Source organism: Ascaphus truei, chromosome 3 (genome assembly GCF_040206685.1).
Source record: "Ascaphus truei isolate aAscTru1 chromosome 3, aAscTru1.hap1, whole genome shotgun sequence".
Classification (NCBI taxonomy): Eukaryota; Metazoa; Chordata; class Amphibia; order Anura; family Ascaphidae; genus Ascaphus; species Ascaphus truei.
Window position 1 is genome coordinate 388,933,597 of NC_134485.1, and position 23,397 is coordinate 388,956,993.

General features: G+C 41.9%; 1 protein-coding gene across 1 annotated transcript in view; it reads left to right on the plus strand.

The window, feature by feature from the left end:
• Nucleotides 1–1,030: 1,030 nt before the first annotated feature.
• LOC142490786 (uncharacterized) overlaps nucleotides 1,031–23,397 on the plus strand; it is a 40,834-nt gene continuing 18,467 nt past the window's right edge. The window contains exons 1-2 of the mRNA XM_075593206.1: nucleotides 1,031–1,102; nucleotides 1,466–2,223. Of these exons, the coding sequence (XP_075449321.1) occupies nucleotides 1,054–1,102; nucleotides 1,466–2,223 (807 nt within the window). The 5' untranslated portion in view covers nucleotides 1,031–1,053. The remainder of the gene's footprint in view (nucleotides 1,103–1,465; nucleotides 2,224–23,397) is intronic.

Here is a 23,397-nt window from a genome sequence, read left to right on the forward strand (position 1 = left end):
TTTATTGATTTTACTCCGACAAACATGACATTACTGCCTATTTTAAGCATGCATCAAAGAAATTGCATGTAACGGCCTACAAACATCACTGGCACTAACACATCTATAGTTGCTTATGAAAAGGTCCATTTTTGCTTTATGTCATATACAGACAGCATAATGAGGCACACGTATCATATGTTATGTCATTGTTTTCATAACTTAAACACTGCAGATGACTACTTAGCTCATCTACCATTGTGTTAAAGCAGCTGCAATTAATATCTCATCACAGCATACACTTCAACAGAGGGGGTGGGGTTCAGCACACACACTAATTACAGCCTCATTTCACGGTCAACTTAGTTCACACCATTTGCACCTGTTTCAAGTCATTGAAAGGTGTGGCTGATTAGGCTTTTTGGGGAAGGGAATACCTTTCTTACAACCTGAATAGCACAACTGAAGTTAATCACACTCATTTGAAAGCTTAACTCTAGCTACTAAATGCCCCAACAACTCATTACTTATCAAAGCGTACGTCACACATTAGTTCACTCATATCTATAGTTGAACTACTATCAAAGACACATTATCACACACTGCATGTGTTGTCTTGTTGAGTCACAGCCACATTCAGGTGTGCCACATCTTCGATTAATGTACCACACATATCCTCTACCAAAAACAACACTTTTTGCAATATGACCACCTTCATGATAACCATTGTGAATGGTCATCTCATGATAGTTATGTACATTATGATACTGATATCACTACACAACATATGATTTTTATGTACTCATTTAATCTATTTATCCTCACGCATTACTGCAGAAACATAGTATGTTGTATGTTAGGGAACTCAAAAATTCTAAGTACACAGGCATGTACAGTGTTATTACAACTATTTATGTTCACTTTCACACACATTTTCGGTTAAGGAACTGATGTTGTTAGTTAATCATAAATACAGAACATACAATAAGTGTTTGTTCAATATTTACACATGTAAATGTAAAACTTATGTTATTGTTATATATAGTTGCCCCTGGAGGACATGTGTCACCTGAGATGGAACAAGTGTCTTCACCTGGGTCAGCCAGCTCAACACTACTAGAAGGTGAGTGTATCATTTGCTGCCCATATAATATGTGCTCTTCTATATGTTATGTTGTCATGTGCATTATTTGTTTTGCACATCTTCTTTAAATAGGATTACTTAGTGTCAGTGAAAATTAAGTGTAAGGCAACATGTATTGTGTTAGTGATGTTAATTATCATGTAGGACTTCTGAGTTTAGAGCAACTTTTCATTCATTCATATTTCATACTGAGTCCAAACATTATTCGTAAGTCAAGGTAGTTTTTAATGAGGTTATAAAACGTATGCTAACATGTTAGGTGTTACTTAGGACACAGTACAATTACATAGTAACACAGCATACATTAACATGCCATTTAATAATGTGTACATTTCTTTTTAGAACATCATGGTGATGAGGATGATGAGTATGATGAGGATGACGCCACAGAAGAGACTGAAATACAATCATGTGACCATGAAGAGGTGCCAATAGAAACTGTTGTACCGCCAAATCGTCCATCAACTTCCACATACGATGCAATTGTAGCTTCAGAGGGAAAAATAGTGGACGCAGAAAATCGTCGCCATTCAGACATGATGACAGTGCTGGAAAGGATGATTGGACTGCAGGAAGAAACAGTATCACAATTGGCACATCTCCACAGAGTCTTCATTGAAGTGCCTAAACAGTTGCAAAAAATCAACACCTCATTCGAAGCATTAGTTGTTCAGCAAACACAAGCTAATTACTGGAGAATGACTAATGTACCACAATTCAACACCTCCCAGCCAGGATCTGTTCATGCAGGTCAGTTTTCACCACATTCATCTGATATTCATTCACCAGGCCCAAATGTTACCGGTCAAGTAGCAGACATTGCTGTGCAGGTTCCTGATGACATCCTACCGCTGCCATCTGTACAAATTCAGCAGCAGACACCTACAAAGGAGGCGACAAAAACAAAACAAGACACACATGAAACAGACCAACCATCACTTGTGCAGTGTCTACCAACTTGCTCACATGTGTCACTGGGCACAAGCCCTGTCCGTGAACAGTCACTACCCAAAAGCCCTGTAGGTGAGTCGCTGCCCAAAAGCCCTGTAGGTGAATCGCTGCCCAAAAGCCCTGTAGGTGAGTCGCTGCCCAAAAGCCCTGTAGGTGAATCGCTGCCCAAAAGCCCTGTAGGTGAATCGCTGCCCAAAAGCCCTGTAGGTGAATCACTGCCCAAAAGCCCTGTAGGTGAGTCACTGGCCACAAGCCCTGTAGGTGAGTCACTGGCCACAAGCCCCGTAGGTGAACAGTCACTGGCCACAAGCCCTGCCCGTGAAGTGCCAGAGGCCACTCAAAGTGGCTCTGTTGTGCCTAAAGTTGGTGGCAAAAGAAAAAGGAAAATTCAAGAGACAACAAGCAGGCCTGTTACTCGCTCGCAAAAGGAACAAAAAAAATAAATGTTATAATTCAGAAAATATGTCTTTGGTCTTGTTTTGTTGACTTCAGATTATCTAATTACTATTGTATGTATGCTGAAGACTGTGTTGTTTCCAAACTTTCAACTATGTTCTTGTACACGTGAAGTTTTGGAAATGTTAACACTCATAATTAATTGTGTTATAAATATTTATGTTGTAATCGTCTGTTCAGTAATGGTCCACCAGGAGCCAGTTGCTAAGTTTAGAGAAGCAGCCATTGACTTTGCAGCAAAACATTGCATTTGGGTGTGTTAATTGATGTAAGAATTGCATATGCATATTAGTCACATGCAATTATTAAAACACCTAAGTAAGTGCAAACATCTTTCTTGTACGTGTACAGCAGGATTATGTGTAAATTATTACTTACCTTTGCCTTGCTTGGCCATTGTAATTTTGTCCTTTAATCAGTTGTGTGTTCGTTTCTATAACATCTCAGAATGTATAATAATATATATACACACACACACACACACACACACACACACACACACTGAGTGAGTGTGAGTGTGAGTGTGTGAGTGTGTATATATATATATGTATATATGTGTATATATATATGTATATATGTGTATATATATATGTATATATGTGTATATATATATGTATATATGTGTATATATATATGTATATATGTGTATATGTGTATATATATATGTATATATGTGTATATATATATGTATATATGTGTATATATATATGTATATATGTGTATATATATATGTATATATGTGTGTATATATATATATATATATATATATATATATATATATATATATATATATATATATATATATATAGTACTATATAAACTGGTATACACAAACTAATACACTTCATGCTTCCTTGTGAAAGCACACTATTTTAATAATACAGGCCTAATGTTTGAGAAATATCCTAAGTATGAGACTCTAACAGTATTGTGCTTAAACAAATGTTTATTACTTCATTCAATCATGTTTCTCACCATTTAAATAGGTTTCATACAAGGTATACTTAATGCCATCAATGTTGTGTGTACTCCTGCAATATAAAAAAAAATAAAATATTATATATAAATATATATATATTTTTATAAGAGATATATTTATATATATATATATATATATATATATATACACACGTATTTAAACTCATGCAGACAGGGAGTTAACCAGACTTTCACATACACACAGAAATGTAAGCGGGGAAAAAACATTTCTTTTTGCAGGTGTGTTTTTACTGATATGCCTGGCTAAGAAATATTTTCACACACTGGTCTTTGTTAGTTTTCAAAAAAACACTATGTGAACGCATTCACAGTCTAGGGATGTTTTTCACAAACGAGATAAAAGAAGGAGAAATGTTTCTCCCACAGTCCCATATCACGAACCACAACTGTTAACCCAATTAGACAACCAAATCCAATTGGCGTTTGAAATAAGGAGTCAAAGTAGTTACTTTTGTTGACCTTGACAAGGAAAAACAGGAGTTTGTTAGCCATTCAGCACATTCATTTTGATGAGCAAATAACACAGACCTGCACACAGCTTTTGTGCTACTCAGACATGGCTGATGAATTCGTTAACAATATTAATCCCCTTTTAGGGTATAAGTACATGATCTGTGAAGCCATCTTGAACAGTCGCGGACAGAAAGCAAGCACACGCCAAATCGATGATTTCATTCGAGCAAAATATCCTTATTACCAAGACCGTAAGCATGCACGGAATTTTAATTCCTCAATAAGATTCACTTTATCAAGTAATGACTTTTTTGAACGTGACCAGGATAAGCTACAACACACCTATGGTTTCTGGAAGATTGCCCCGGAAAAACAATTTATCCTGAAAGACGGCACTTATATTGTCGTGAAAGGCATATTTATTCCTAATGGCAATAGCAATGTATCCGCTACTACTGATCCGTTTGAATCGATACGTGCTGCAATATCTGCAGCCTCCATTCCTGAAACCCACATTGTACAAGAACAAAAGTACTATGATTATGTACCAAGCCTTTCAGCTGAAATTGCATTGGAATGGGAACCGGAAGAAATGAACCTACCTCCCGACCAATTATTTGAAGAAAGCAGTGGCGATTCCTATGAGCGCATCCTGGAGGAGATATGTGCCATACTGGATTCAGCGGTTGGGTTAAGCGTGGATGAAAATGGCTTGCATTTCTGGAGCGACCAGTTGCAGCCAGGCGAAGAGTTAATTCTAGAAGAATGGTAAATATAACAATCGTTATGCGTTGACTCTGCGTTTAAATTTTTTTTTTTTTTGTAACCACCATTTTCACTTTCAATGCGTGGATACAGCGTAACATTGCAGACTGCATAACATGTAGCGATCACAAACAAATTGTTTCCTAATACAATATAGTAGGACCTGAAAGAGTAGTACACATTGCTGACGGAATAAATATACGTACTTTCCTATCCCTTTAAACATATTAGCAACATTTTACCATTACTCTAACACATACCTGTTTTGTTATCATGCAACATCTACAACATTGAAAACCGGGTCCACCACGTATGACGTGGGACCCTTGTCATGGGCCAAGGCGTCCTTAAAAAGGATTAGTGATGTAAGTCCCGCCCCCAAGCGACGTGCGCGCCTCAAAGCCTATTGGCTGTCATGTTTTGTTATAGTAACGGTAACTGCAGTGTGTCATGTGTGCGGCTCAGTGTTTGTAGGCGTCAACTGGGCGTTAGCCGAATGTTAATTGAGTGGGAGGAGTGTTAGCGTGCGTTTCACGGTGGTTTAACATGACGTCACACGTATTGCATTTGCGCATTGTGTTATCGGCCGTCCTTTCTGTCCAAACACGTCTGTTTAAAAAGAATACAGATGTACTCGTTTAGAACGAATGTAGTTTCGTCTTCATTGTATTTGAAATAAAGATGTTATGTTTACTGGTATTTTCAACATGTATTGAACGCACAACGTACGCTTTGTTTTGCGCATGCGCTAACAGTTAGTGGAGCCAAGCGTGAAGTGCGTGCGCACACAAAGATGTGCGCGCACATCTTTCAGTATACAGGCAACGTTCACTTCTTATACATAGTTATGCCTGCTACAAATTTAAAGAAACATTACATACTGATGAACAGTTTTACTTCTAACATATAAGTGATTGACGTGTGTATCTACACAATCATATAGAGCTGCGTAACGCGTTGTCACGGATGCATATCTAGTAAGGTGCCATCTTTGACCATCATGTGTTTGCTGTATTTCAGAGATGTCGGGGAAGATACAATCGGATCAATGTATGATTTCAGAAGAGTCTACCTTTATATGAGATGATTGTGAGGAGGAGCCACCGACTACTATACTACATATGGAACTAATTTTATATTGCTTGCAGCGCTTATTAACAAACAATTAAAAATGTGATACCCTTATGCCTATATTGCATAAGCACTTAATTAACATAATGATGTTGCAAAAGAGTGCCTCATGAATTTTTATTGAGTGTTCTTTAATGACTACTAACATTTTATGACATGGTGTGTTTTATATATAACAACCATTCCCACTCTGCTAACACATTTGTGTATTCTAATATGTAATGGAACGTATGACTGTCGAAACTATGTAACAATAATAATAATAATATGAGCATGTTCATGTATAGGGCTGCTAGTTGTACGCAGCGATTTACAGACACAGCCTGAGGTCCCTGGCCCGTGGAACGTACAAATGTTTTTTGCCGCATGAGGCACAGGGAGATAAAGTGACTTGGCCAAGGTCACAAGGAGCCCACACCGGGAATTGAACCAGACTCCCCTGCTTCAAACTATCAGTGCCAGTGTGTGTCTTTACTCAGTGAGCCACTCCTTCTCCCAATGTAAAGGACACTTACAACCAAGTAGCCATTTATTTTTAAAATCTCTTGTTACATGGGTATGTAGATAAAATGGTTTGGGACTGTAGCAAATAATGTTACTGGCCAGATGTTATGGTCCCCTCCAATGCATGATGTTCTGAATATGACATCACCATCATGTTATGAAGTACGTTTCTGTGTATATTTCATTAACCTAACTAACTATAGTTTACTGTGTTTATTAATCGTTTAGAAATACATAGTATAGTCAATATGATGATATAAGCTACCATAATAAAGCTGGTGTTATCATTTGTCGGTGTTATACATGGATCCTACACCAATTGATAGAGACACAAACAGTTGTCTTAAAAAGTGTGTCTATGCTAGTGATGAATGTGCTCCCGTAAGTAAACAAATAAGTACAGTTATCCCCTTTTCTCCAACCACCTCTATATTACATTAATGGAAATTATAAGGAAACCTACATAAAATGTGATGAAATGTGAGTAATCATTTTGTAATACAATGCACATGAAAGCTCAAGAGTAGCTAAATGCATATACATGATACAGAAAGTACATATATGTAACATTTGTGTTTAAACCAATATGTTGGGTTTTTAGTTCCAATAATTATAGGAAGATTGAGGTAGCCACATCTTATGAGAGATGTCAGCAAATATACATACCATGATCAGTCATACTGGAGATATACCTATAATGCAAAGGAACAATATATAAATTGCAAACATTGACATGCCATCTTCAGTACCGTAAACAACACAGCAAAGTGTGTATTTGGTGTTAAATGTACAACACCATGTATATTTCATGACATTCAAAATGTAAATCTGCCTGGTGTACACATCATATGGATGTACATGTTACACTGCACCAATAACATTGTATGTAAGCATACTAGAAGCATGAATGATTATGGCCATAATATGTGTTTTGTCTTAGCATAAGGAATAACACAATGCTAAAATATTATTGCTTTGTTACCCAAGTTGTATTCACATACACACAACTAAAGTACAATTGAAGAGGGATTATATAACCTGTGCAACAATAACATACCGGTGCCACATCCCTTTGTGCACACAGCAGAGAAAAGAAAGGTGTGCAACCCATATTCATCTGTGTCCTAACAGAAGGTTATATAAAGAAACATTATTGTTAATATAACATAATTAAACTATAAAAGTAGTACTAGGAACATATGAGTTTGTACTTACAAGAAAAAAATGAATTGATGAGATTCTGTCGTGTCTGGCCACCACTGGCTGTTTGTTCATTTTCAGCAGCTACATGGGTGGGATGCTCGTCTACCAAAGCCTCAGCTAGGTCTGACTGTACATTGTGCCTGAGTGCAACATTGTGCAAAATGCAACAGGCAAGGATAATATCAGACACTTTTTGAGGCTTGTATAGAAGAGCCCCACCAGTTCTGTCCAGACACCTAAACCTGGTCTTGAGTAGGCCAAATGTCCTCTCTATAACAGATCTTGTAGATATATGGGCTGCATTGTACCTGTCCTCTGCTTCAGTTTGAGGGTTTAGCACCGGAGTCAAGAGCCACGGCCTAATTCCGTATCCTGAGTCACCTATAATGAATGGAGCACACATAAGCTGACATTAGTGATCAAATTGTACAATGCCAACATTCCTAAATCAACATGTGTTTTGTGTTAGAACATGTAAATATGTACTCACCCAGCAGCCAACCAGGTTCAAAATGTCCCTCTTCGAACGCATGGAAGACTGAAGAGTTCCTCAGGATAGAGGAATCGTGACTGGAACCAGGGAACTTGGGTACCACATGCATTATCCTCATCGTGGCATCACATACCACCTGTACATTGAGTGAATGGTAGTGCTTCCGATTGCGGTACACATGCTCACTCTGACTAGGTGCAATCAAAGCAACATGTGTGCAATCGATTGCACCCAGCACACATGGTATCCCTGCTATATTATAAAAGCCAGTCCTGACTTCCAGCCACTCTGTCGCCTCTGTAGGAAAATGAATATAATTCCTAGCGCGTCTATTGAGTGCATAGAGAAACTGGGTCAAGGCCCGCGAGAATGTAGATTGCGAGACCCCGCCCACTATGCCCACAGTTGTCTGGTATGACGCGGAAGCAAGATAATGTAATGAGCACAGCATTTTAACAAGCCCAGGGACTGCACGACCTCTGGCTGTGAAAAAATCTAAATCCCCCCTTATCTCCTGATAAAGAGCTAAGATTGCTGCTGAACTCAAACGATAGCGACTTACAATCTCCTCCTCACTCATCCCATCTAACAGGGTTCTCTCCCTGTACAGACGCGGACGAGGCACAAGTTGTCTCCTCTGTCTTCTCCTCTGATCTCCTGTCCCTCTACCTGTCCCTCGGCCTGTCCCTCTCCCTGTCCCTGTCGTATCCGCGTCACTGTCACTGTCCCTCGGTGTGTCCCTCCCTTGCCCTATATGATTGTCTTCATCATCAAGCATGTCATAGAAAAGAATGTTCCTCCGTCTCCTAAACATTCGCAACATTTTGAAATGAGTAGCTGTGAATGAGCAGGTAATGTGCGTCCTTTAAATAGGTATGTGATGATGTCAGGTGACATAGTAAAATGCAAGGTGTTACATTAACATAATAAAGTACTTCTGTGGCAAGCTGTGTGCACTTGTTGTTCTAAGTATTTGTTGTGTGTATTCTGCAGGGAATGATGATATTTGGCAATGATGTGACGTGAAGCTTTGTACAAAGATTGCTTGCAAATAAATAGTTGCATGTGCAATGCATGTAACACTTGTGAACGCAAGTGTCAGTCATGTAATGAGACAAAAAGGCTGAGATTGACGTGGGAAAAGTTTTGTGTAACATGTGTAATTATCCATGTTATTGTGACATGTTGGCAACAATGAATAGTCGTGTGCATATGCATGCATTTGTGTAAGGAGGATAGTTGGTATAGAATGAGTTTACAAGGTGTCCCAATGATGAATTACTGTACATGTGTGTATAAGTTAGGTTGAAGTGCTTGTAATGCAACGGTTACAATGTAAACATGCAATGTGATTGAGCGTCCAATAAGTGACGTCATGAAAATAGGGAGGACCCAAAAGTATATGTAAACATGAGAAGACAGATGTACATGAACGTTTAAAGATGCGTGTCACATTACAAGCATTGTGTAATGTAAAGGAAGATGAATATACTGTGTATGTGTGACATGTGTGACATGTGTAACATCATGTAAATAATTGTCGCTGAGTTGAGTAAAATGTGTGATATGATGTGAGGTTCTCCTTTAAGAGTGTAGTATAGTATTTTCCCTTGCCACATCATCACATGATGAGTAATGTGACCCGCAAATGCTGAAAACATGTAAAAGTCGAATGTTATGCAAATAAGACACATCAGCTGTGACACAATGCAGGGAATGCCCCCACACTGTAATGCAAATCCCCCTTGTATTGTGAGCAATGAAACGTAAACAGTACTATACTGTTATACGTCCCCGCTCCATTGACTTCCATTGATGTACAGAAGTTTTTTTTTTTCTAAGTGCCGTTCCGGCAGCCTTAGCGATCGTTCTCCCGTCCAAAATGCCAACTTTAGTTGGCGGGAGAAATCGGCCATAACATCTCAATTTCGTAGTGCCGATCAGCCCCGATAAGCTGTTTTTTTTTGTTGAATCCAGCCGATTTAAAAAAGTGGCGATCAGTGTCGAAAACAGGCTTATCGGCAGGCGACTGGCCATAACCAAATTATCGGCTCCGAAACCTGGCGATATGAAGCACTTATCGGCGCTTACTGAATCTCAAACCCAATTTTGGCTATAACATGGCCATATTTCCCTTATCAACGCTTACTGCATGAGGCCCTAAGAGTCATATTAATAAATAGACCTTTTTTTGTTTAAGCAGCCTAAGAGCGTTATTAACATTCTTCACAATCACTGTGAAAATGTATGATGATTGCATGTATGTATGATGAAAATGGCAATACCGATCAGAACATCAGCGATGAAATCTCAGCCTCTCTCAAAGTTCTCCCCATACGATCTGGCCGCAGCTGCATTGAGAGCTGCACAGAAAGAGCTGCATCTCCCTGCACAGCTCTCACAGGCGATCGCACTGTTTTTATTTAAATTTGAATACTAGTGTGTGGGAGCAGGGGGTCTCCGGAGCTGAACCACATTAATTTCAGGACCGGGGACCCTCTGCTTCCCAAGATACAGGCCCCGGTATGGGGTGCCGGTATCTCCTATGCGTTTAAATGTCTCGGTCAAGTGACGCGGGAGATTTAAACATTGCATGGGGATACCGGCACCCCATAACGGGGCTTGTAACTCAGGAATTAGGGGTCCCCGGACCTGAAATCAATGCAGTTCATCTCCAGAGACACCCTGCTCCTGCACACTAGTATTCAAATTTAAATAAAAACAGCTTCATTACCTTAGCGGCTAGCTGCTAAGGCAATGAAGGGTTTAAACCTGAATAGCATGTTTATTGGGGGCATTGGGGGTGGATAAATGGGGTAATTGATCAAGGGTGGGTGATTAGGCCTGCCAGGAAGGTTGCAGGAGGAATTAACCCCTTCACTACCATAGCGGTGGGAACTGCTACGGTAATGAAGGGGTTAACCACTCCTGCTACCAACTCAAGTGGCTTAACCACCTCCCCTTGGGGCAAAAACCCCCTTTCCCCAATCCCTTTATCCCCAGGGAACATTAAAAAACACAACAACTCTACTACCCACCTCCTCTAACCCCAACTACCTCCCCCCCCCCAACACAGACAGTACAGTAATGGGCAAAATTACTATTATCCAGATATGAATAATTGCTAATTTTCCCATTAAAAATAAAACATTATCGAGCCAGCATACAGTAAATTTCTACTTACCCCTGCCAGGATGAAGGCCGTCCTCATCATCGTCCTCAGTGTCCATTTCTTCCGTGGGCAGCAACAGTATAATCAAAAAACAAACTAATGGCCATTAACCCTTTAATCACCTTAGCTGTTAGTAACCTCTATAGTAATTAAGGTGTTAACCCCCATCCCCCGCTACCCACCTGGGAGGCCTAACCACCCTCCAAGGGGCAACTACCCCAACCCGCTGCACATTGATTTGCACAGTGGTACATCATGCCTATTGTGACGGTAACTTTGTGACAGGCTATTAATAAAACACACCAAAAATATAACTGGGTTGAACTGAACGAGGCTTAGATATGATAAAATATAATTTATTCCATGAAAAAGGTGAACACACGAGATATACAAATAACAAACAAAATATGCACTTACTTAAAGTTGGAATTATGAAATAATCACGAATCTTGATTAGCAGTTCATACACCGATCTCAGAATGACACAAAGACACAAAAGACAATAGCCATAGGCTGAGCCTGGTTCTTATACAATTATTTTCCATTGAACACAACCTAAACCCAGCCCCTCTCATAAATCAGTGGTGAGGTTGACAGTTTTCCCCAGAGTAAAACTCCTCCCACCCAAGGACGTTTAAAAACTGCTTTTCCTATCTAAATAACTTCATAACTTCAGTTCAGTAGTACTTACTGGCACGCGAACATATTAATACATTCCGGCATGCATGACGCTCCCAATAAGACTAAATATTACCGTGTAATATTAAAATTAAGAGAGATATTAATATCTGTCTCTTAGTACCTGCTAGACATCATGTCTGTAATCCTTATGTGCGAATCAGTCCCACGAATATGTAGCTTTTAGCACGTTCAGCCGAGGACATCTCATAATATTCTTATATTTAATAAGGTCACTCATTCTGATATCTCCTTGGGTAACCGCACCCCTGGCCCCCATAACCCCTGGTCAATAAATCCTTTGAAGCAGGGACTCGTGTGTAAAGAATATTTGTCACAGGTGCTAGATTTCACACCCAATGCTCCAGACATGGGCCTAGCTTTCTCTACCAGCAATATGTGTTAACATACACCAAACCCCCTCTGTACTTTTCGCACCCAACTTCAATCAAGCCTGTTGAAGCCCAGATATTTCTGAAAAGACACCACACATATTTGTATTTTCCTAAACTGCAGCTCATTAACCCCTTAAGCCTCCCGCATCAATCCCAGTGTATGTGTTGGTGCAAATACTGGAACAGAAACAATACATTTTTACAGGGGAATATACATTAGGATGCTGAAGCAAGGTAAAAACACATTACTGGACCACAGTCCAGTTAACCCCTTGCTTCCCAGGTGAGAGTAGGGGGTGGCCAAATGGGGTGTAACCCCTTTAATGCCGGACCAAATCCTCTCTCTCTTGACACCTATATAATATGATTAGCCACTATGGCAGTCAATGGGCACAAAACAAATTAGCCATTGATAGCTCCAAGAATAGCTGGACAAAGAATAGAACTTACATAAGTCCCACAATTTAATATTATATCATACATATAGGATCAGAGTCTTGGCAGCAGATTCAGTCTCCAGGTAAATGAAATATAGCACATGACAAAAACAGAGCTTCTCATACTTCCTCCCAAACCTGGCCTTACTGCCTCCTTCCACATTATTGTTGGAAGTACCATCATTCACTCAGCAGCCCAAGCACGCTGCTTAGGGGGTCACACTTGACGCCTCTCTCATATTCTCCTCTCACATTCAAAACGTCTCTAAAACCTGTCGCCTTTTCCTCCGCAATATTACAAAGATTCGCCCTTTCCTCTGTTGCTCGACTGCTAAAACTCTGACTCAGGCCCTCATTCTCTCCCGTCTCGATTACTGTAACCTCCTGCTCTCCGGCCTTCCTGCCTCTCACCTGTCTCCCCTACAATCTATCCTAAACGCTGCTGCCAGAATCACTCCAGTCACTGTGAGTACTCATACTTACCTTTGGTATAGAGACCACCCTTATTCTAGGGTCTATTAAGATTTGATTAAAGAGGTACTTATATATAATAACACCGCCATTAAACACCCTACCACACCTCTCCGTCTTTTAATTATTATTTGTTTGTTTGTTTTATGTATGTAGTTTCTCCAAACAATCTATTTTAATCAGTTTACAATCAAATTTAAGTTTTAATTAGGGTGCACTCTCCTTAGTGCCACACTAAAGGGATTCTTTCTTTCCTCTCACCTATTATCAATCCATTCCCTGTGAGCACCACCCTCCCAGTAACTGTTTGGACAATTTTCCCTCCCTTTGCTTGAGCAGAGTAAACTCTGCAGCCTTCACCTGCGTGCAAATCCCCTTGTCTGTTAACTGCCTGTAAATGTATTTTTATTGCATAGGATTCATGCCAGGGGTCTCCAGAGCTGGTATTAATCTGTATCAGCGCCGGAGACTTCTGGCATCATCCGATGCAGGAAAAATGTATTTATTTTTAAAGTCCCACTCTCACCCCTTGGGGTGGAAAGATGAGATCTTTGATAAACTCACTATTTCAGAACCCCAATGAGATTCTCGAGGCTGCAAGAATAGCGTGATTTTATCAAAATGGCGCTACGCTGCTGTTTGGCAGCTCCCTCTCAATGTGTTTGGCCAGGAGCGGGAACTCACGGGGAAATGCACTCCCCGAACGAGTTTGGCAAGTCATCGAAGCTTTCTGAATAGCAAACTTGCCAAATCGTATGGGGAGTGCTCAAAATCATCAATGAGTTTGTTATCGAAGCTACTAGAATAGGCCCCTATGGGTCATATTAAAAAATAGACCTGCTCAGTTAGGCAGCGCTACACTGATCACACACCTTTAAGTTGTTATCAACATATAGGCCTGACACATATTTTGGCAAGAAATAATTATTCCCCACACCATAGGGGTTTTAGATTGCATATTATATTCTCAGTTTATTGTATTGTATTGTATTGTATGTCTTTATTTATATAGCGCCATTAGTGTAGATAGCGCTTCACAGTAGTAATACATGTGGTAATCAAATAAATAACAGATAATATAAATAACAGATCATGGGAATAAGTGCTTTAGACATAAAAGTAACATTTCGGAAGAGGAGTCCCTGCCCCGAGGAGCTTACAGTCTAATTGGTAGGTAGGGAGAACGTACAGAGACAGTAGGAGGGAGTTCTGGTAAGTGCGTCTGCAGGGGGCCAAGCATTATGTATCGTGTTTAGAATATCCACAGTGCTATTCATATGCTTCTTTAAGCAAGTGTGTCTTAAGGTGGGTCTTAAAGGTGGATAGAGAGGGTGCTAGTCGGGTACTGAGGGGAAGGGCATTCCAGAGGTGTGGGGCAGTCAGTGAAAAAGGTTTAAGGCGGGAGAGGGCTTTAGATACAAAGGGGGTAGAAAGAAGACATCCTTGAGAAGAACGCAAGAGTCTGGATGGTGCATACCGAGAAATTAGGGATGAGATGTAAGGAGGGGCAGAAGAATGTAAAGCTTTAAAAGTGAGGAGAAGAATGGAGTGTGAGATGCGGGATTTGATCGGAAGCCAGGAGAGGGATTTCATGAGGGGAGGGGACAGATCTAGGAAAGAGTAGAGTGATTCTGGCAGCAGCATTTAGGATAGATTGTAGGGGAGACAGGTGAGAGGCAGGAAGGCCAGACAGCAGGAGGTTACAGTAATCAAGACGGGAGAGAATGAGGGCCTGAGTCAGAGTTTTAGCAGTCGAACAACAGAGGAAAGGGCGTATCTTAGTTATATTGCGGAGGAAAAAGCGACAAGTTTTAGAAATGTTTTGAATGTGAGGGGCGATTGTGAGAGAGGAGTCGAATGTGACCCCTAGGCAGCGTGCTTGGGCTACTGGGTGAATGATTGTAGTTCCAACAGTAATGTGGAAGGAGGTAGTAGGGCCAGGTTTGGGAGGAAGTATGAGGAGCTCTGTTTTAGCCATGTTGAGTTTAAGGCGTCGGAGGGCCATCCAGGATGATATAGCAGAGAGACATTCAGAAACTTTGGTTTGTAGAGCAGGTGTAAGGTCAGGTGTTGAAAGTATATTTGTGTGTCGTCGGCATAGAGGTGATAATTAAACCCAAAAGATGTTATTAGGTCACCTAGAGAGAGTGTGTACAGAGAAAAGAGAAGAGGTCCCAGGACAGAGCCCTGGGGTACCCCCACAGAGAGATCAATAGAGGAGGAGGAGGTGTTAGCAGAAGAGACACTAAAAGTACGATGGGAGAGGTAGGATGAGATCCAGGATAGAGCTTTGTTCCGAATACCTAGAGTATGGAGAATGTGGAGGAGAAGAGGGTGGTCCACGGTGTCAAATGCTGCAGAGAGGTCGAGTAATATGAGCAGAGTGTAATGACCTCTGTCTTTGGCAGCATGGAGGTCGTCAGTTATTTTAGTGAGGGCTGTTTCCGTGGAGTGAGCAGTGCAGAAGCCAGATTGTAGAGGGTCTAGGAGAGAATAGGTGTTGAGAAAATGGAGCAAGCGAGAGAATACAAGACGTTCAAGTAGTTTAGAGGCAAAAGGCAGGAGGGAGACAGGTCGATAGTTAGAAAGACAGGTAGGGTCAAGCTTGCTGTTTTTGAGTAATGGTATGACTGTTGCATGTTTGAAGGAGGATGGAAAGGTTCCAGAGCAGAGGGAGGAGTTAAAAATGTGTGTAAGCGTAGGGATTATAGTAGGAGCTAGAGGAATGGGGTCAAGAGGGCAAGTGGTAGAGGGAGAAGAGGAGATCAACAGCGACACATACTCCTCTGAGACAGTGGAAAAAGACTCAAGGAAGGCAGGAGGAGAGTTAGGAAGAGGTGTAGGATGGGGGGAAGAAACAGAGGGGATGTTCTGCCGTATGGATTCCACCTTTTCCTTAAAATAGTCAGCAAAGTCCTGAGCGGAGATGGAGGAAGGAGAGGCAGCTGAGGGTGGTTTGAGTAGAGTATCAAAGACAGAGAACAGTCGGCGGATAGTTTATATCTATTATTAATAGTACCTGCCTCCATCAGAACCATGTAATTTCATTTGGTGTTTTTTTTTAACTATCGCCAAGTGACTTCAATTACCCCTGTAACGGGTATTCCACCCCACCCAATCGCATATATAGTGTGGGTGCGTAGAACATACGGTGTTACCCGGTGTGGTGCATATACCTGCAGGCTCACAGGAGGTCTGAGCCTCCGCTAGTGAGAGCCTGGGGTGAATCCTCTGGAACGTTTCTTTGTTTCAGCGCCTCCACCTATGTAGGATTCTATGGGTATGTAGAATAACCCTAACATAGGAACCACATGCAAATAATCAGTACACCATATGTATGATAACCAATATCTTTTTACTTGTGCTCACATGAACCATATAACATCAACATAATAAAGGGTGTCCCTCTTTCCCCAGGGGACACTGACTCTTGCGTCTTGCAGGACGCTTCCCCCTACACCGGGTGATCCCACCCCATGTCCATCAATCCCCGCACAATGTGTCCCGCACTCTTTAGGTGAGAATATGGGTGACTGCGCAGTCACTAACTAATGGAACTGTTGGTGCACTTGTTGACAAAAGGGGTTACCTGCCGAGTGCTCCTGCACTCGGGCCTGCAACTACTTCTCAAAGGATCTGTCGACCTGGATCCCGTCTGATCCGGTGGTTCCTTGCTTGGGGTCCGCCAGGGGCGATCCCACCCTGAAGATTGTCTCTCTCTGGGCACAGACTTAAGCCCACGTCTCCTGGCAGGAAGCGCAACATCCGCTGATCCCTATCTAACACTGGCACTCTAACATGACACGGTCCCTCACCTAAGGCCTGTCCCTGGAGCACCACTAGCTGGGGAGTGAGGACCTACCTGGGACCTAAGGGGTTAACTGGCCTATCCTGTCCCCCTAGCTCTCCCGGTCCTGACTCTAGCTAACTAGTACCTAGTACTTGCAGTAACGCACTGCCCCCAGGCGTCTACCTACTCTTGGCTAGCCTAGTGCAGATCCTCTCCAGAATCCCTGACCTCATTAACAGGCTATCCCTTCAGGCATCCTACCCCTAGCGCTACCTCAAGGTGACTGGGACCTAGTACTTGGTACGTACAGCAACCGGCTGCACAACACGGTGCCTGCCTGTCAGACCTCACAGCACTAACAGCCGTGACTCAGACAAGGCAGCACTACACTAAGGGCAGAGTCCCTAACTGGGGCTGTCCCTTATAATTACCCCCTAAACTGGTGGGGAGTTGGGGCCTACCTGGGATGTGGGTACCTATCTGGATGCAGGAGCTGCACTCACTCGCCGCATCCTTGCTTCCCTCACAGCTCCCGGACTCCAACTAACTGCGTAGCTGCAGCCCAAACAATGTATCTCTTCTCCTCTGCCAAGTCATGCTAAGCCCTATTGGCTCCCTGGCATCACGTGGTGCGTGCAGAGGCTCATGGGACTCGTAGTCCCTGCTCAGAGCCTTCCCGGGTAGGCTAGGGCTTTGCGGGCTTTCTCTCTCCTGACCTGCGCCTGCGCAAGCTATCTGGGACTGCCTCACCGTTCCCTGGCCTTTCCCTACACTCGCGCGACTTCTCCCTAACTCTGGGGCCTTACCTGCGCCTGCGCTATCACTGCGCATGCGCGAGTCTCTCCTCAATGGCGGCGCCCTCTTCACTAGCCGCCTGGACCTTAGAGACGCGATCGCGGCCCTAGCGACGGCCCGATCGCGGCCCCGGCAACCAGCCCGTTCGCGGAGGCAGAGCACTACTCCCTGCTCCTGCCCCCACCCTTGGAAGCAGCCGTCGGGTCCGTCGCTGGCTCAGGCGGCACCCGCGACCGTGCTGCACCAAGAGAGGGGGGTCTCAAGGAGCTGCTGGAGACCTGGGTTACACCCCTATAATTTTATATTGTTTGTATAAATAAAGCACTAGCCCAAGGCATTAAAATTAAATGTCAGGGAACCGCAAGAGGCCTCTGCAGCTTTTTCTACATGGTCTTCGGCGACGCGACGCCATGGTAACCCAGCATCAAATGACGCCACGGGGTCACATGACATTGCGTTGCCATGTCAACGTGACATCACATGACCTCGCAGCGTCATTTGATGCTGGAACCGAGCAGGAGGGTGGGCACGAGCCGGGAGGTGAACAGACAGGGGGGCGCAGGATCAAAACTTTGCGCACCCCTGCCCTAGTGCACCCTAGCTACCACTAAGGTTGAGCAGGTGGACTTCCAATTCTGTACACATAAAAAAAAGTGGCTTTAATATTTCTCTCTTTTTAATAAATTAAACCAGGAGTGGCCAATTCCAGTCCTCAAGGGCTACCAACAGGTCATGTTTTAAGGCTCTCCCCAGTTGTGAGCCACTGATTGAGCCACCTGTGCTGAAGCAGGGACATCCTTAAAACCTGATCTATTGGTGGCCCTTGAGGACTGTAGTTAGCCACCACTGAATGTTACCTTATTTTATTTTGCAATATCTCTCAAAGAAAGTAGTAACAGACATTGTTGTCAGTTGAGTTGCCTGGTCTGCCATTTTCGTTTTGCATTGTATTTCCCTTTCTGCCTCCTTTATGAGACTCTTGTTTCTCTCGTAGTCACTCTATCTTTATTGGAGCTAAATATCAGTGGGGATTAGCACCTGCAATTGAGGGCTTTAATAATTACTTGGATCTGTTATTTAAATGGGGGAAGCTTAAGATAGTTGCTAATGCGTAGTTATACACACATTCCCAGTAAGCTCAAACCCCAATACCCACCACATTATATATATGTAACGGATTTTCTGGCCTAGCCTGACCCACCCAATCTCACATTGGCCCCTGTGGTCTAACCAGTCCCCATTACAGTGTAGTGTCTGGTGGTGCACCTGTTGGCAACAGGACTCCTGAGTCTCCCGCATGATGTTGTGTGGGGATTGCCAACCCAAACAGGCAGCTGAGGTAGTGTGCATGAGTCCTACCTATATCCAGTGCAGCGCCTCCACCTCATCAGGTTCCCTGCGTCCGCAAGGGGATGGTTCTGATGAGGAACTCCTTCTTGGTGATGCCTTCCTCTGCAGAGTAATTTTACACTCACACAGTGGGGTTGTCTTTGAATAGGGCATCTTTATTGCTTGGTGGTATGGGCCAGCTGCCCCTCACAGCTATCAGCTTAGCCGCTCATTCCTTTGCTGCACCCCATCTGGAAAGTTCCTCCTTCTCCTAATGGAGTTGCTTTCCACCTCTCCCCTTAGGGAGATTCAACAGCTTCTCTGTCTGCTTCTAGCTGCACAGACTCACAGCTAGCATGAGACTACTGCAACACTGTTGCAGACCTTCAGGTGCCTCTTACTGAACAGAGGCAGCACAAAAACAGGAACTTAACTAACTTTAGGCAGTGCTGTGTCTTATATCACCTCAGGAACAGGCACATCTCTGATGTCACTAAGGGTGAACACCAAGCATGTTGTCACTTCCTTTGGGACATATGACACCTCACCAGGGTTTGAGGGCAAACCTCCATGATCATTACTGGCAACCCTGCATACTTACCAGGCTTACTGCCAGCATGAGAAAGAGATATGTACAACAATTTTACACATGGCTACATATATGAGCGTGGCAAATGTATACACTAAAAGACAGGGGAGCTCAATGCTACATCCAATTGACAAAACATATATGGTAATATGTGTAAAGTTTAAATACTTCAATAATAATATTTTCTTGGTTATTTAGTTAAACCCTTTGACCAAAGCATCATAAGCCTGCTTACCAACGTCACAGTATAACCAAATTTGCAGGTCCTAACACTAAACTGTGAACCTTCCCTTTTACCTCAGTATGAGGGGAAACAACCACAGTAGATCCTGTTCATACAGCAAAATGAAAAAAACTCCCAAGTTAAAAAGGTGGAGGGGGTGAGCTCTGGGAGGAGGGGCCACTGACCTCCAAACAACTGTTGCCAGTCAGAAAAGAAATATTATTATTGAAGTATTTAAACTTTATACATATTACCATATATGTTTTGTCAATTGGATGTAGCATTGAGCTCCCCTGTCTTTTGTTGAATGCGTAGTTATACTCAGCACTTGACATTCCCACATGTTCTTTTAGTTTTTCACCAAAGCAAAAAATGATTCACAGTTATTTGTGAGAAAATGCTTGCTCAGTACTAAAAAAGGCCCATTCTGCTTACCTCAGCTAATTACAGAACTTTATACTATATAAGTTTGGGGGGGGGGTTTACAGCGTATCAAAATAACAAGAGTGCACAAAAGCATTTAAAGCTGAATCAGAAAATAGCACATGTATATAGGACTGATGAGCAACAAATGTACGAATGTATCAAAATCTGATTCACAAACATCCAAAAATTCGGGAACATTTTTGGGGAAAATACTTTCCATTTTGCTAATTTTCAAATATTTTCCAATTTAGAATTTTATAATATTCAAATGAAACAACATTTTTAAATGCCAACAAATTAGCAAATATAAAAAACAACAACATTTACATTGAATACAAATTAGAGTGAACAATTTGCTCCGTCTCTATCTACCAGAATGACGGGGAACACATTCCAGCAACACCAACCAGGGGTTAAGTTCATTGTACACATCACATGGCTCATTTGTAGGCTATACCAGCATGGGAGATTCTTCATTGGAAGAGCTATCAAAAGGAACATTTACTTACTCACTCAACCTCAATGAGTCAAAGGTTGCCACTGTTGTCAAAGGTTGTGACGGCTTGGTTATGATTGCTATAAAGACCGTTGCTAGGCTCAGCCTTTGGCACATTCTTAAATCATTAGAAGCAATCAGACTGCAAGGGACGAGAGAGAACGATCTCAGTTCTGCTCCGATTGAAGCAAAGCACATTCTCAGCTCTGGAATTCTGGAATACAATTTTACAAATTCTTTTCAGATTATTGAAGGATCATTTTACAAGAACATGGAAAGGTGCAATCCACATTTGTTTAGCCCATGTCAATATTTCATAAGTACATGAAATCAAAACTAATTGCAGCTGTATTCAATAGGAATTATGAATGCAATGTATCCCCACTATACAAAAAGTCATTTGAATCCAGTGTTCATGACATCATTGTTCTGTTTGGCACAATTTGTCTTAGTTCCAGTTGTCGACCATAAATTGAATAGGTAAACCAAAGTCAGATTACCTCTCACGTTCTCTTCATATCTCACACTTGATTGATTAGCATATGAATAGTTTATCTTGCAAAATGTCCTTATTTGCGTAGTACAGTGGCATATCGCGTAAAATTTCAAAGACCAAACAAAATCACTACCAAAATTGAAATAAAGATGACTTTGGACTTGAGTGTACTCTTTAATTAATATGGCTTTCCAAGCAACATTCAAATAATAACAATTGTGAAAGTAGCGCTAAAGTTTAAACACCAATATGATAATAAACAGTGAAAAAATATCCTTTACATAAAGGTAGGCTGCTTGGTACCTACTGCTAGTACAAACAGATAACAACGTGAAAAAAGAAAAACCTGGCGCCAAATGTTCAAATGGTAAGTCCTGTGATCCTCAAAGAATCTGCACAAGTGCTTGACAGGCCATGAAACGAGAGAAAAGAAAACAAACACAGATCATAGCGTATAACTGCTGGGTAACTCAGTATAACACTATAAAACATATAACAATGAGACTCCAAGTGACAAACTAAAATAAAGAATTTATTAAAACATGAACTATGTCATAAAAATAGCAATGAAGCAATGGAGAGCAGCTGGTCATCCGGAGATGGTAAAATCAAAACCCTACTTACAACAAGCAGGGTGATAACAGGCGATGTAACAACAGTGTCTTCTCGGCGCAGGGGAATGTCCTGGCAGAGTGCAAACTCTGCTCCGCCGGTACTCTCGCCCGAAATCCCTTCCGTGGTGTACAAGGAACGTGCCGGTGGTGGAGGCAGTCACTCGGGTGCACAGTCCAACAGCACGTGTGGCTGGTTTCCCTTCCTTCCTCCTCCTTGCTCACAGGCAATCAACGCGCGCCCGCGCGCGAGTGTGCCCGTACACTTAAAGGGATAGGGGCTGCTGTCTGGATGACGGAGGCTGCCAGAAAACTGGAAGCACTAGACTGACCGCTCTAACAAAGGTTCAATGCAATCCTCAGGGTGACCGTGTCACCCGCCCTATGCGTTTCGTAGAAATGAATCTACTTCCTCAGGGGCTACATACTGATACCTCATGACACTCTAATATACCCTATTCAATTAAAAGTTAATTACCATTTAAAGCAATACAGCCTGCATGTCATGTGTATCATATCTATCACTAGGCTCACTACACTAACACAACATAACTAAACAGACCAAACATACAGTACACAGACAACATATAACATAAAAACATGTGACCATGTACAAATTGCATATTGCAAAATAATACATAACAAACAATATATATATCACAATAACACCTAGATTGGCCAAGGATCATTCAAACTCCCACGAATATCTCTGATCCAATATTTCAAACCTTCAATATACTTCAAAATAACCACAAATTGGACTGGCAGTGGAGATATTGGAAAGCGCTATATATCACCCTGAGGATTGCATTAAACCTTTGTTAGAGCGGTCAGTCTAGTGCTTCCAGTTTTCTGGCAAAAAAAAAAAACAGATCTTGACACCACAACCATCTATTGTTTTTGGAGAGGTTAAACATATTAATGGATAAGTTCAAACATATTAATTTTGGATATATGAACTGAAAACTCTCTCTCCCAATGGGCTCAATATTGATTTTGAGCTGGGGGCCTTTTTGGTCAATTGAAGTACTATTAATATATGCGATTTTTAAGATTGAATGCAGGTTGCAATTAGTAGTATATATTGTTTTCAATATGTATGGTGATATATAGCGCTTTCCAATATCTCCACTGCCAGTCCAATTTGTGGTTATTTTGAAGTATATTGAAGGTTTGAAATATTGGATCAGAGATATTCGTGGGAGTTTGAATGATCCTTGGCCAATCTAGGTGTTATTGTGATATATATTGTTTAAGTTATGTATTACATTATGATTGCATTGAACCTTTGTTAGAGCGGTCAGTCTAGTGCTTCCAGTTTTCTGGCAGCCTCCGTCATCCAGACAGCAGCCCCTATCCCTTTAAGTGTACGGGCACACTCGCGCGCGGGCTCGCGTTGATTGCCTGTGAG